The 16,989-nt window shown below is 33.3% G+C and overlaps 1 protein-coding gene across 1 annotated transcript; it reads left to right on the plus strand.

The window, feature by feature from the left end:
* The first annotated feature begins 7,713 nt into the window (after nt 1–7,713).
* Nucleotides 7,714–12,003, plus strand: LOC136843960 (gamma-butyrobetaine dioxygenase-like). Its single transcript, XM_067112973.1, has 9 exons — nt 7,714–7,943; nt 8,673–8,784; nt 8,951–9,150; nt 9,375–9,506; nt 9,670–9,863; nt 10,181–10,286; nt 10,419–10,633; nt 10,882–11,042; nt 11,289–12,003. The coding sequence occupies exons 1-9, from the start codon at nt 7,872–7,874 to the stop codon at nt 11,447–11,449; spliced, it is 1,353 nt and encodes a 450-aa protein (XP_066969074.1). The 5' UTR covers nt 7,714–7,871; the 3' UTR covers nt 11,450–12,003.
* The last annotated feature ends 4,986 nt before the right edge of the window (nt 12,004–16,989 follow it).

Raw genomic sequence — 16,989 nt, forward strand, 5'->3', positions numbered from 1 at the left:
TATGTGACAATGCTAAAATTTGAGCATCATTAAGCTGAAAGTTCAGTACTGCTTTTTTGATACACTCAATGTTTCATGTGTCTCATTTAATGAGTTCAGAACTGCATGAGAGTTCAGAGCTCGTGATCAGATATCCATCTATCTGTAATAAAATCCGAGTGGATCTTTCTTGTTTGTCCGCCCCGGGTGGGGGCGAGGTAGGTATGGGATCAGGACGGTAGGGGAGACATGACACATCCACCCTCCTCCTGCAAACCTGTTTGTCCTCCCCGTGGGGAGGGGGGGCGAGGTAGGTATGGGATCAGGAGGGTAGGGGAGACGTAACACATTCACCCTCCTCCTGCAAACCTGTTTGTCCGCCCAGGGTGGGGCGGGGAAGGTAGGTGAGACACAACACATCCACCCTCCTCCTGCAAACCAGTTTGTCCGCCCCGGGAGGGGACAGGGTGGGTAGGGGATCGGGAGGGTAGGGGAGACATGACGGGCAGCGCCGGGTTCCAGGGCAGCTTAACGCGCGCTATCAAGCTCGTTTATAATATTTCCCATGAGGCACGGGCTCAGTATTGCACTACTTTTAAGTCATTTGAAGTCCGGGATTATAATTTCGTCCTATGATATTCCTCATTTCGTGGGACATTCCCGATTGCATTTTTCTCATGATTCTTATTTATTGGGGAAATCTGAATAGCATTTTTATCAGGCTTTTTACTTCGTGGGAATTTCTACTAGCATTTTGATCAAGCTTTTTAATTCGTGGGAATCCCTAATAGCATTTTTCTCATGCTTCCTTTGAATGGGGGAATTCTGAATCGCTGCAAATAGAGAACGACCAGAAATTATTATCTGGCAGATTTGAGAAATATCTCTTAAATGATTTATCAGTAAATATAATATCATAAAAAAGCAAATTGGAAAAGAGGAAGAGATATTTGTCAAAAAAAAAAAAAATGGTGGAAATTACATCTTTAGGAAAAAAAAAAAAAAACTTCAATTTAGCTCAGACGCTAATAACACACTTTTCCTCCTCTTACCATTTTATTTGATGTGAATATTTGGTCAGACCGTCTGTTTTTTTCTTTGTACTGTCATCCCAGCATATACATTATAAATTTCTACCACTACTTGTCTGTCATATTGAAGATGTCTTAGAAAAAACTAGGCGAAACCCGTAAATATTTGTACTTTTTTTGTGGTACATTGCATACATACATCATGTGTTCCGGTGATTTTTAATTATATATATATATATATATATATATATATATATATATATATATATATATATATATATATATATATATATATATATATATATATAATCAGAAAAGCTACAAACGTCCTTTAATATCAATTCGCTCTACCTCGGAAATAATATATTTTCATATATGTTAACGAAGGGGATTTTTTTTTTTAGTTGATAATAAGTCCACCGTCCCGTGGGGACGGTGGACTTATTATCAACTAAAAATTCCCTTCGGTAACATATATGAAAATATATTATTTCGAGGTAGAGCGAATTGATATTAAAGGACGTTTGTAGCTTTCTGATTGTATATGAATCACGGTGATGTGATAAATAGTCATATATATATATATATATATATATATATATATATATATATATATATATATATATATATATATATATATATATATATATATATATTCAGCAACAGAGTCGAGTCAGTGGAGCGAATTCATTTATTTTTATTTTGCTGCCGAGTAAAAGCGACAAGAATTGCGCATGCAAGGGGAAGACAGTGTGTGTGTGTGTGTGTGTGTTTGTGTGCGTGCGTGCATGCGCGCGCGTATTTCTTATTAATTTCCTATCCCTCATTCCATTTTCGATCTTCCCCTTGCATGCACAATCCTTCTTGCTTTTACTCGGCAGCAAAATAAAAATCCACGAATTCGCTCCACTGACTCGACTCCGTTGCTGAATATTTATTTGAGACGCCGTCTAATTATTTTGTCAGAAACCTGAGAAAAGATAAGCTCCTTAGAAAGAATGACAGAGACAGAGGTAGAGATAGAAGACGCTTCCTTTTGTAGTCATGTTCTCAATTATAAAAGTCTTCCTTTGTTGTCGCTCTGATTAGAAAAATGTCTGCAATGAGCTTTGGAAAGTTTCCCGTTCTTTCCCAGGCATTCTCTCCGTTTTTTTGTTTTATTTCTCGTTTGCGTTATTTTCGTACTAACCTTTTGGTCGCGAAACATTTTCCCTTTTGTCTTAAGGGACAAGTCGTTGACGAATTCACATACTTAATAGTATCATTGTCATCATCATTATTACCATCATATCCTACTTAATGTTTTAGTTCAGTATTTTAGTAAAGCATGCCGCTCCTTTTGAAAGAGAACACATTTTTGTGAACTGATGTATCAACAAACATGGAATGTAGAGAGAAAGATCTATATTAATTCTTACATATTTCTGTTGTCAAAATTTCCAGCGCAAAAATTTCCTATGCACCATTTTTTATCATATTTTTGAACCAGTTTATCTGTTACTGCTTATTTATTTTCTTGGGAATTTTTTGTCTTTTTGAATAAATATTTTCCTACCAGTTTTGATTAGGACCGTATTTCATATACTTATTATTTAATCTTCTTTGAAGGGTAGAATATAATCTTTTTGACCAAGGTATTAGATATGATACGATGATATAACGCATTGTTATTTGCAATATCATTATTGTAATAATTTTAAAATGAAAATTGCATACATGTGCATGAAGACAGACAAAGAGAGAGAGAGAGAGAGAGAGAGAGAGAGAGAGAGAGAGAGGAGATGAGTGGTAATGAGTGGTAATATTACATGGCTTTTGTTGTAACTTCCTTTGTGGGCAATTCATGTCAGTCTTCCAATTACGTATTTATGTACTACAACAATTATTGTTTTGGTTTCTTCCTAACTGAAGAATACTCTGCAACCTTTTGCTTAAATGAAGCATCAAAACTTCAGTAATATATATGTGCATTTCTTGCTATTTTTTTTTTTAAATTGGGTTTATCGCAAACCATCTGAAGTCTCTGCAATGTCAAAGGTAACTACTCACAGAGAAGAGAACAAGTTTATTCAGAAACCTCTCCTCTTAATTGCTGAATGCTAAAAACTATGAACAGATTCTTAAAATTCTGTTTTATTCAGAGCCAACTCAATTGGCTAAGAATAACTCCATGTTTGATTTGAACGGCATGACCTCCTTATTCTTCCAAAAACTTCTCACGTTTCCCTTCTTTGACAGAATTGTGGGATATTTACTCCTTTTGTACAAGTTTCCATTCCTTCCCACTGTAGTACTAAATATTTTCTTTAGCCTCCGAAAATCATATTTACCTTATTTTAAAACTTACACGGAAGAAGGAATGTTGAGAATTGCAAACACGTCAACATGAATCTACCTGTCTGGTTCGTTGTTTCCTTCTCTAAATCTCTGTAATGTCGAGCATCTCACGTACCATCTTGCTAAATAAATATTATTTGACGCTAAATTCGTCAGAGGTCAATAAAAATCTTAGAAAAATACGATCTAACGCATGCGTGACCAGAGAAAAAATACACACGTTGTGTCAAATGGTGGAAAACATACACATGTACACACACACAGTCACACAGGCCTGCTGACGCACACATATTGCAGGAAATTTATAACCCTACAACAGGAAACTTTTGTTGTATTTTTATAATATAATAACAACCAGGGAATATTTTTCTTCTTTTTTTTTTTTTGCTTTTGGCGTTTTATCTCATTTTGCCCTCTTTTTCCTTTGTCGTATTTGTTAAAGACTTTTTTCTACTCCATTTCTTCTATTTATTTTACTGTAGTCTTTTCACGTTTCCTTTCATCTTTTTCTTTTACTCAGTTTCTCCGTGTTTTTACAGCTTTTTCCTTGGTGTTTTTGTAGGTTTTTTTCCACTCGACGAAATAGTTCTCTTTCGCCAATCTAATTAGTGGATGACCTCCATAACTCAGCGTTTCCTCTTCATCGATGAAACATTTCCGCTATTTGTTTTGTGGTTGTATACATTTAACATTTCCTTATATCCTTTATCTATTTATGTATGAATGTATGTTTGTGTAGACAAGTGTAAGCAGGTTCTCAAAAAGGCCCTTTTAAGAGTTGTGATTAGTATTTGCAAGTACAGTTAAATTGTATGTCATGTTTATGAATATTCTCAGTCAATAAGTTCTTGTCTTGAAAAAACTTTTATGGTGAATGCGATTAAACAAATATATCAGAATTTAAGTTATTTTGCAACCGTACGTTGCGGCAGCTCACCCAGGAAACAATTTGATCAAATGTTTTGAAATCTGGATAATTTTCCAATGTTATTGATGGAATACAGTATTAATTTCCTAGTCTGATGAGGATCTCTACGAATGCGATGATGCGATTACAAGACCCTTTGTCACTGATGGACAGGCCGGATCTCACCGGATAATTCTTGCTCACATTCTGATAGATATAAGTTTTCATGGTCCAATATCTTGAGACAACTGACGGGAGGTAACTAAATTTGCCTTATTTTGTGGTGACATGCCATATTATTATAAGAAGAAATCTTTGAGGCCATCTCGAAACTCCTTATCATTCAATATAATGTCTGTTAGGGGTTAGACGTTGTATAGAACTGTGTTTAATATCAGGGATATACCCATTAAGTTTGTTTACAAAATGGAGTTTCTTGAAGAAATTAGACCAGCCCTTTAATAGTATCAACTATGTCATCAAGCCAATACACCAGGCTATCGGTTTTTATCAAACAATGGAAGCTAATTTATCAACCCACTGGACCAAATTAGAAATAGCATTAGAAATAGACCTATTGAAGCTACAAAATTTGAAATAGTTAAATCCACGGTTCATCCAGTTTCATTGAATATTTTTGAAGATTATTCGTTCACCAAATGTCTCATTCTCTTAAAGTCGAGTTGGGAGATGGAGCAGAATCCCACCAGAAAAACGATTATGTTCTTAAACATATACATACAAACTTGATGACTAAAATGTATTCTACAGCTCATTTGAGAAATAGATATCATACTAACCATACAACAGTGATAAATGCACGGAAGTATGTGATTATATTTACAATGTTTTGAAATTGTATATAGATAATATAGGGCTCTGTTTATTTATTATAGAAAGAGTAATTTATGTTTGGGTTTTTTTTGGACTATATAGTTATATAAGATATACAGTTTTATATAGTTTATGTATATGTCTATTTTTATAACTGTCAAATATTGTATTTCTTTGCAGTCAATAAAAATCTAATCTAAATTATGTTTGTGAGACTTTTATGATTAGTATACATATGTGGTGAATATACATCAATAAGGAATATTTTTACAATCAGAAAATGAATATTACAAATTATATAGATGTATCAGAATTTAAGCTTATTTTGAGTACGTTGGCAGACCCAGGGAAACAATTTCCTGTTTGAAATCTGTATAATTTTCCGGAATACCTAACTTTATATGATGAGAATCTCTACGAATGCGATGATGCGATTACAATCCCTGTGTCAGTGTCACTGCCGGATCTCACCGGATAATTCTTGCTCACAATGTGATACGGTCAAGTTTTCAGGTATTCAGCGAGGTAACCAGTTGATCGTGCCATAAACCTTATCAAACCATTGATGTAATATTTCAAAATGGTATTTATTAGACCAGTAATAGTTCATTCCTATTCATACAAACATATTTGCAGCGTAAGAGATTTCTACGTGGTGAAATAATGAGACCGGTTTGATTGTTTTATTTGCAAATGTTACAAGCAAATACCAAACATACTGTCTTAAACATATACATACAAACTTGCAGACACATTCACACACATGCACACACACACACACACACACACACACACACACACATATATATATATATATATATATATATATATATATATACAATTGCCAAGATTTCAAGTAGCTCCCAATTACTGGACTATATATATAAATCACAGTGTGATAAAAATTTCACACATATATATATATATATATATATATATATATATATATATATATATATATATAGTATATATATATATATATATATAGAAAACTTAATCATTTATTTTGGCATTATCTCCTTAAGTTCAAAATTTCCAAGTTTTCTTCTCATTTACATTTGATCAAACACGAAAACTTGGAAAAAGGGCTACAGAGACGACTAAGCATAATATTTTGTGCTGTAGTCCTCCTTAATTATATTTCGAAAATGACTCCTCATAAAATCTGGAGACCTAAACTACATTTTTGTAAGAGAAAGAAGTTTATCATAGTAGAGGTTCAGGTTTTAACCCAGTAACTGAAACTTAGTCCTCCATTCTGAAATCGATGTTTGTCAGTAGTAAAAAGAAATAATGAAGAGAAAGAACTATAATTATAATGATGTGTGTAATCATTACAATAGTGATTTAATAACATTACTTGATATAAATGTAGAAGCGATAGTGTTAGGTAGCAGTATGAACGTTCTGCCAAGAGAAATACTATTTGATATTGAAGTTCCATAAGAATTTATTCAATTTCAACATTTTTCGCTTCCTCTTGTGATATTGTCAAAATATACAAAGTTGGGAGGTTTACGAACAGAAAATTAAAATCCTTCTAACATTGCATAAAGTAAATGCTGCATGAGAAATTAAAACTAATCTAAAGTATGTGATCCAATAGACAACAAGAAAAAAGTAATGAAAGCAACGTAAAAAATATAATATATATATATATATATATATATATATATATATATATATATATATATATATATATATATATATATATATATAAAGAATATTACCAGATTATATATATATATATATATATATATATATATATATATATATATATATATATATATATATATATATATATATATATATATATATATATATGTATAATATATATATTTATATGTATGTATATTATATATGTATACAAATGTATATATATTATATTATGTGTGTGTGTGAAAATATATACGAAAAAGAGAAAGCGCTGTTTTGATATAAATTGGATTCTGTATATTTGACAAACATTGACTCTTCTCTCTTTATTTCTTCATTAGGTGTCAGTTTTGATGTTTGAAATCGTTAAGAATAAAGTGAGTATTACATTTATCTGAAAAATGTAAACAGATAGTTAAATTTACAGCCACCGTATAGTCCTGAAACTGATAGCTCGATGGCCCTGTACCAGATCCCATAGGCTCTTAACAGCTTTTAGAAAAAAAATAGATTAATGAACACACTAATGATTCTGCACGTACTAAATTTAAGTCCTTTACTCTGTTTTTTCTACTCTGTATTAAACAAACAATTCTATTTTTAAAGTAAATTTTGTCGATGGTATCAAGTCATTTAATCTACCAAAGATCTAAAGATCACTTTACACTGGCTTTCTTATATTCTTGTACACTTATTTTACAATGGTGGGATTTACTATAGTTGTATGCACTTGCAAGATAAGTCAGTAATTTTCTTATCATCAGCAAAACTATCGTGTCAGCTTGTTTTTCTTGATATTTCCCTCAGAGATACGAACGAATGAGTGAGGCTGCACTCTGTGAACTATCCATTGATTAGAAGCCTTATCAAGAAGGAGGAGGAGAAGTGTAAGTGACGTAGCAGCTGACAAGAGGAGGTTCAAGTCCACCTTTGGATCGGTGCATATAAAAGACCGATTGACGAGCCGGTGAATCACAAAGCTTCGTGACAGTGTTAGTGAAAGAGCTCCACGCAGAAAGACAGTCTCGTCTGTTATTCTACTCTCAAAGCAGCAAACAAAAGAAGACTGACAAAACTAATAGCGTTTATTGACAAAAGTGATTTCTACTGAAGTTCCTGAAAGAGAAATGGCGTTCCGTGCCACAACCCGAGTTCTCCTCAGCGGCGTAGCAACTTTCAGGAATGCTGCCACCCAACAGGTTTTTGTTTGATAGGAATTTTACCTTTGACAAGATATCACAAATTGTCTCAGTTAACAGATCTTTCGCTCCATTGCTAGTCTCATTTGTCAGTTAACCACTTCAGTTATTGCAATCTTTTTCACTTCTTGTGGCAGCCACTCCTGCAAAGTGAAACCTAAAATTATTTCTTAATTATTAGAATATTCGTCGTGGTTTTTATATCTTTATAATAGGAATACAAATAATGACGTCCTCAACTCTCAACACACACAGAAACACACACACACTTACATACAAAGACTATATATATACATTAATTTATTTTATTTCTATAACATTAATTTTTGAAATATAAGAAAATGTCCTCATTCCCTGCTATTTCCAAATCATATTTTCTTAAATGGAATTTTTCTTTAGCTTTGTTAAACTGATGATGGAAAAAGTCAAATGGAAACAGAAACCCAGGGAAAAGTTTTGGATGAAGCAGTAATAAGAAAACTTTTGTCCGAAAATCATTACGCAATTATTATCACTCAATGCTGTTGAACATGATTGAGAGCAAAAAAAAAAAAAAGTAACGAAAATAAAAGACCTCTATCGTTCAAGAACTGTCATATTTTTAGACAACTGATATTTTTGCGTTAAAATGTGTCACCAAGAGGAAGGTAAAAATATACCTATACAAACATATTGGTACTGTCATTCTTGAATCGATGTTGCAAATATTAATTTAGAAATCTTCTCCAGGTGAGGCGGATATGCACCAAGAACTGCATCAACTTCAAGGCCACCCGATCTCTGAGTCTCGCATCCAAAGCCTGGCAACAGCATCAGGTGAAGGAAGCATCGGTGTTACCAGGTAAATATTCAGTCTTCGAACTAATTTAATTCCTGTTTATATAGCCAGATCCAATATGGTACTAAAACGTTTTTCACTTACAATTTACAAAAAGATAGACATACACGTACATAAAAATTTTAAAGAGAAAGAGAGAGAGAATAGTTACAGTTCTTTATTGTCCCAGTTCCAGGTGTCCCAATATCTTCTACTCAAGTGAGTAAAGATTCAGTGATTGTCAAATTCGATGATGGCAGCGAGAGCCCGATGCCCTACGTGTGGCTGAGGGATAACTGTCGGTGCCCTGACTGCTACAGCAACGAAGCCTTGGGCAGGAAATACCTTCTGACTGACCTCGACGTTGATGTCCAGGCTTTGGATATTCAGGTAGGATGCGAAGTAACTTAAGGAAGAAAAATCCCAGTGTAATTCTTATTGGATAGATAGGGGCATCATTTCCAATAATTAAACCATTCTTCATACAGATATTGCTCATATCTATTTTTACATACCTAAGAGTTGTAACCTTCACATAAACACCTACTGAATAGTGCTATGTAGGACCATGTAAATATTAGCATAGCCTATTTACATTTCCTGTTTATTTTCAGAGTAATGATGAGGTAATGAGCATTAAATGGAGTGACGGGCACGTGTCAGAGTACCCAGCAGAATGGCTCCATGCCAGGTCATTCACACCAACAGCCAGAACCCTCAGGAGGAAAGTTTATGCTCTGCCAAGGGTAAGGAGGGTTCCTCTATGATCGTGTCAGTACATCCTGAATATAAAAAAACTAAGATAAAAAAACTCTACATACCAATCCATGTCTGTATGTATAAATATATGTATGTATGTATATATATGTGTGTGTATAAACAGTCGCAAAACACATTTTCCTCAATCAGGAACCTTGGGGCTCCAACCACAAGCTGCGAGAGTTCGATTACGAGGCAATGAAGAGGGACGATAAGGTCCTCCTCGAATGGCTCCTAACTATGGAGACTCGAGGATCAGCGATGCTCAAGAATGTGCCAGATAGTGACGTCGCAGGACCTGAAATGATAGAACACATCGCATTTGTTAAACAATCTCATTATGGGTGAGTACCCACCAGTTGACTGGATTGTTAAATTATTATTGAGTGTCAATCGTTCATTGATTTATTTATAAATGTAATATATAGTCATTATATTGTCAATGTCATATACAATACCTTAGAAACAAATATTAAGGTATCTCCTTTCATAGGTGACTGTGCGTGAATGGTTACTAGTATCAACTATGCTGCCAATTAATATTTTGTAATTATATCAGCAGTTGATACTATACTACTTAATCATGAACCATGAATCACCTGAAAGTTTATAACATTCCCACTGTACTGTCGTTTTACAAGTACTCCTCTTCCCTCCACAGGCCCCATTCACCCGTGATTAACAGACCAAACACAAACAACGTCGCTTTTACCAACGCCAAATTAGGGATGCACAATGACCTTCCTCAGTACGAGCAAATGCCCGGGGTATGGATTCATGTATTTCGCTTCTCCTTTCTTTTAATCGCTTGAATATTTTGTTTATTTAATATTATTACTCAAGACATGAAAATCCAAAATCTTCTCCCATTACTGATTTTATTATCATGCTTTCACCAGATCATCTTCATCCACTGCGTGAAGCAGCACATTGGCACCGGAGGTGAGAGCGTCATTGCAGATGGGCTATTTGGCGCTGAGCTCCTCCGGAAGGAACACCCAGAGGCCTTTGAGATCCTGACCACCACCGACTCCTACTTCTGGGACAAAGGTCACGCCAACTTCTCCTGGGAGATGGACGAGTTCTATAAGATCTCCAAGTTCCCTATCATCACGTGAGTCCCAATCTATAGCATTTATAAAACCTGTAAAGCAGCTGGAGTTGAAAGTACCTTCTTGATAATATATAAAAGAAACTGTATGGACATAATTACAAGTGTCGTTTGTTCTTTATTAATTTTGGTGGATTTTGTTAACGTACAGCTGAATAGACCAACACAATTTCTAAATAACAGAGGTTAATAAAATATGATAATTACCTCAAAAGTTATCGGAGGCACTGAAATTAAAATCGGTATTGCAGACTTAACAGCAACAAAGAAGTCATTCGTGTTGCTGTCAACAACGCCATCCGGGACTCCTACCTCGACATGCCACCGAATAAGGTCAAGAAATTCTACGAAGCCATGAAGCTCTTCAACGACATCCTTTACGCTAACTCCTCAACCTTCAAGATGGATTCCGGTAAGCTTAGCTTAGTCGCTTGCACTGACAGCATTCTTCTGGAGATTTAACCATGTGCTACACTATAACAAGTTAATCACCTGTTGCACCTTTGATCTGAATGGAGTTAGGCTTTCTTGAAAATATATTTACCTTTCTTCACATAATTATTTCTCTGAACGTAACTGATAGAAGACGTCACATAAAGATGTTTTACATTAAGCAGAAATGAACTGTCTCCAGCGTATCTTTTTCTCTTTCTTCCAGGTGACTTGATGACTCTGGACAACGTGCGATGCCTTCACGGGCGTGAAGGATACGAAGCCTTCAGCGATCGACACATCGAATCTTCTTACCTCGACTGGGATGAGGCTCGATGCCGCAGGAGGAAACTCCAAGAAAAACTAGGCCTCCTCCGTACTGTCTGAGGCCTATCTATTCTCTCTTCTTTGCGTTTAAGGTTTTCCCGACCGATGTTCAGAGAAACGTTTCGAAATAGAATTAGAAATGAACTATGTATGGAGTAAAATAAGAAAGATTATAAATAAGGGTTAGTAAATACTGTTCAAGGGATTTTTGATTAATGATTTAAAGATGGTTAATATTTTGAATGCAAATATTAGGCTAACTTGTTATTTTTACTTGTATACTCGTAATTTTTCTGTTATCCAGTTGCTCTTACAACTGGGAACTCTGGATAAATGACTGAGAAATGTTTGATGAAATTAATATTAACAAAATTCCATTAAACAGATAAGTCAGATTCGTTCATGCTGATATGCTTTCATCTCTGTTCAATGGTTATTTAATAATTTGTGTTTATATCGCCTTATGCGCTTCATTTGTACATATCATTATACATTATGTTTATATTTTCACTTCTTTATTTATTGTGATGTTCAAAAACGAATTTTGTATAAAACAATACATTTTTCATCAATTATTTTTGTAATTTTCGACGAATAAAGAAAAATCTATGAAATAAGATCTTTCTGTACCCTGACTTTCTTGTCAGACTTTTTCGCAATTATCTTACACAAGAATTCTGAAGTAATGGAATTACGTACACTAGATGATATCTGGGATTTAGTAAAATGATTAATCAATGATTCTTACTTGAAAACCGTAAATAGGAATGCTAAAGTTACATAAATTCCTTCATGTTCCTAATTACCCTCTAAAGCTTGGTTATTTAAAGCGACTTAAATTCCTTTGTTACTAATTACTCTCTGAGGCTTGGTATTAGAAAGAAAGAGAAAGATGTAGAGGTTTTTGGGGACGAAGACTAACTTTGTAGTTCAGCTCCTTCCATCCGCATCACCTTTATTTCTCTCCAAAATTCCCAGCTTCCATCCATAACTCCAGCAAAAGCTTCCATCAAAATCATTCTCACTTCCCTCTCTATGCATTTCTATCTCGTTCAAATTCCAGCCTACAGAATTGTAACTGAGCTCTACTGTTACCGGGGAGGAACCTAGACGAAGGAATTTCGAGTGCCGTAAAAGCGTTGAAATAATCTATTTTCTTGTCTTAAAAACGTACTCTTTATGTCTCTAGAATCAAGCGAGAAGTGAAAGGTAATCGCATAAACAAGTGATGCACAATGTGCGAGAGTAGAGCAACAAATGAAGGAAGAGTGACAGAGAGAGGAAAACATCCGTACAAATACACTCTGGTATACACACACTCTTCCACACACATGAACAGATCAATGGCTAGACAAACAGAAACTTTTACTACATTCTTTTATTTCGACACCACTCATGGGATATTTTTCTTTCTTTTCATTTGATGCTCTATTTTTTATGTGCCCTTTTTCCTTTCTTATATTTTTTTTCTACTCAGTTTCCTCTATCAGTGTTACTGCAGCTTTTTTCCCCGGTTATTTTTAGTTTTCGCGTTTACTTATTTCCACTGTGTTTTTACAGCTCTTTCTTTGGCGTTTTTCAAAGTCTTTCTTTTTCCAGTCGAAGAAATATTTCCTTTCGCCAATCTAACTGCGTACGTTAGGTCTCTATGATACTGTTTGGCAACACGACGGCTTTTTAGCCTTCTTTGAAATTTAAAACCTGCACGGATTCTTTTAGCTTTCTGTCTTCGTCAAAACGGGTTTACATGCAAATTCAAGACAATTCTTTTCAATGGCTAAGATCCCCATATTTTCTTGAAATTTATTTTGTTCCATATTTATCATTTCCTTATTTATTTAAGATAAAAGTTTGAACAAACGTCTTAGACCCGTCAAATGAAAGCGTGAGCGTAGCTATAAGATAATCCCAGTCTGCAATGCACACTGATGCCCACATTCATTCCATTTTAGATTTTATTCATTTTCATATTGTTCTTGCTCATTTGATTAATGATATAAACACAGAAGTGACCGGTGAATATATTTGAAATGTGAAGACAAAAGACATTTTCTTCCTGACTTGTTGTGTGTAAATTTTATTCTTTAATCTTATCGGCATTTGTTCCTTTGTCTGCTTCATGATCCTTTTTCTAAATCTTCTGCCATGATCACCAAACAACCACTGAAACAACTTACATCTCTAATAATCTTTTTAGGCATCATGTTCTTCAGAATCTAATCTAAACCAGTTCACCGCCTTACTCTGCGATTTTAGAAACTGCTTTCGAAATTTCTTCGTCTAAGTTTCCTCTCCCGTAACAGTAGAGCTCAGTTGTAGTTCTGTAGGATGGAATTTAAACGAGATAGAAATGTATAGAGAGAGAGAAGTGAGAAGGATTCTGATGAAAGCTTTTGCGAGAGTTAGGCTATGGATGGAAGCTGGGAGTTTTCGAGAGAGATAAAGGTGATGCGAATGGATGGAGCTGAACTACAAAAAATTTCTTCATCTTTCTCTTTCTTTCTATTACCAAGCTTCAGAAAGCAATTACTAACATGAAAGAATTTAAGTAGCTTCAAATAACCAAGCTTTGGAGGGTAACTGGGGAACTTGATGGAATTTAAGTAACTATAGCATTCCTATTTATGGTTTTCAAGCAAGAGTTAGTGATTAATCATTTTACTAAATCTCAGACAGTATCTAGTGTATGTAATATCATACACCTGAAAGTGTACACATTCATTTGCTTTGTATTTTTACCTGTCATTGTGTACATGAAATTGAATTTAGGCAGATGGTGTGCTTCTGTGCTTCCATCATTTCCTGGACTCGCTCTGAATACCGGATCATTACACTTATATTCATCTTGAGGACTAACAGTTAAGCTGTACGTAGAAGAGAACAATAATTATTTTTTTATATTTCTGTTATTTTTCTTTATTTTCTTAATCAACAGTATTAGAATGATCTTTTACCGTGATTCCGTAGAATCTTACGTTTTTCCATTATCGAATCATAAACAATTTTTTGTCATATTTCCTTGGCTTGCTTTCTGAAGCTTATGTAAAGGCAAAGCAAAAGAGGCAAATGTGAAAGAGGGAAATATGAGAATTATAGGCACTCGTCTTAATTATGAATCTGAACAAAGAGAAAAAGCATTTCTGGTATTGGAAATTTTATGACAGATTTAGCAAATTGGATTGGAGGTTGTCTGGTGTGGAAGGTGATTTGTTGACTGCAGTTATAAATCAAAATAAAGAAGTTAACTTAAAAGGAAAGTTACTCTGTGTTGGAGGTTTTCTTTTGTGCTTGATATTTGTTACATGAGAAAAATGTCTTGAATAATTTCTCTAGAAATGGGTTCAACCTTGACTCAACATTACAAAGAATGAGTAGGAAATAATATTTATATTTTGCTTTCTTTAGAGTTTAATCTTTACTACGAAAACCGACATATTTGTATTAAACACACATACACACACATATATATGAAAAAAATATATATATATATATATATATATATATATATATATATATATATATACATATATACATATATACAGTATATATATATATATATATATATATATATATATATATATATATATATATATGTGTGTGTGTGTGTGTGTGTGTGTGAGTGTGTGTGTGTGCATATGTATAGGTTTGTGTATACAACATTAATCGTCTAAAGATCCAAGATAAGGGATGTTTGATAACAGAAAAATGTCTGGAATGGGATAAGAGTAAAACTGATAAATCTTATATAGATTAATAAAATGTATATATGTATAGCTATGTGCTTGTACAAAAATGCAACCTACACCTTCTCCTATAATTAAATGATTATTAATTTTACTAAAAACGGTGAATTTTCTTAACCTATAAAAACTTTATATAAAGCTTTCATTTAAACAAATACATCAGAATTTAAGCTCATTTAAAATTCATCGGAAGACCTGCACAAGAGAATTTCCTGCGTGAAATCTTCACAATTTTCCGGAATGCGTAATCTGATAAAGATTTCTTCGAACGAGTAGATGCGATTTTATTGTCTGTGTTGCTCTCACGGCCGGATCTTTCCGGATAATTCTTGTTCGCAAGCGATATCGGCACGTTTTCAGGTCCTTATCTTGAGATACCGACTGATACTCGAGATTTTTAGTTCCAACAACTATGCCACCTTGTAAATTCTTATCAGTTAGTAATTTAATTGCTCTAGTTTCATATCGAATTTCTTCAAAAAGAACATTTGATGGAATTAAAACAGTTATATTTTAATAGCAAATCATGCATAAATATTTTCCATCTTAAGACAGTGCTACTTGGTGAAATAATCAGATCTGAATCATTAACTGTCTTACTTGCTATGGTTAAAGGCAAGAGCCTTTTACTCGATTATTATAACAACAGATGACAGACCATATTTAATCAATATATACATACAGGTATACTGTACAGTCTATACAAACACACACACACAGACATATATATATATATATATATATATATATATATATATATATATATATATATATATATATATATATATATATATATATACGTATATATATACATATATATATATAAAACTTGCACAAACACACACAGATTATATATATATATATATATATATATATATATATATATATATATATATATATATATATATATATATCTTATATAAACACACACAGATATATATATATATATATATATATATATATATATATATATATATATATATATATATATATATATATATATATATTATATATATATGTATACATTTATACATGTAAATATATTATATATATACATTACTAAACTCGGCTACATTTTGGCTTTTACACCCTTAACGTCAAATTTCCTGGTCACTTATATATGTATATTTGTATAGATTTCATAAGCTGAAAGAGGGTTGACAGACGAGTATGCATAGTTTTTTCAGTTGTTTCCTTACTGCCTAAAGATACTTTAACACTCTGCATATCGTCTAGAAGCTAAATACATTTGGGAAAGATAAAATGATTTTGTAATATAATCAGTGGTAAAAAAGTAAATTAGAAAGAAGCGCCAAAAATTATAATAATTAGTAAGTAGTCTTTAAAAGAGGGACTTAATTATAGTAATTATCAATGTAAAAGTAGAGTTGGTAGAGGTAAGATTATGGACGTACTAAGAAGAAAAACACTAATTACTATTGAAGTTCTGGGTAGACAATCTAATATGTTCATGAATGTTAAACTGTTCTGGATCAATGTCGTATTTATTTTTCCTATGTTTCGATTCATCTTTGTGTCAGTCTCAGATTGAATAAAGAAAGTGTAAGTTGACAAATAAAAATTGAAAATATGCTTAATATTGTGTAGAGTAAAATACAGCATAAGGAAATTAAAACGAAATGGAAGTTTATAAACAAAACACAAAAATGTTACCACAAACAAATAAAAGTTTATTCTTTGGATTTTGGAAATTCTGAAGACTAAAAGGAATATTACTTTTGCCTGAACAATGTTAACAGATAGCTGAGAGAGGATACACCATCAGCTACTTTGCAAGCCTGAAACTGATAGCTCTATGATGCCCATCCAGGTCTCGCTTGCTCTAAATGTCTTTTG

This window comes from Macrobrachium rosenbergii, chromosome 2, assembly GCF_040412425.1.
Source record: "Macrobrachium rosenbergii isolate ZJJX-2024 chromosome 2, ASM4041242v1, whole genome shotgun sequence".
Taxonomy (NCBI): domain Eukaryota; kingdom Metazoa; phylum Arthropoda; class Malacostraca; order Decapoda; family Palaemonidae; genus Macrobrachium; species Macrobrachium rosenbergii.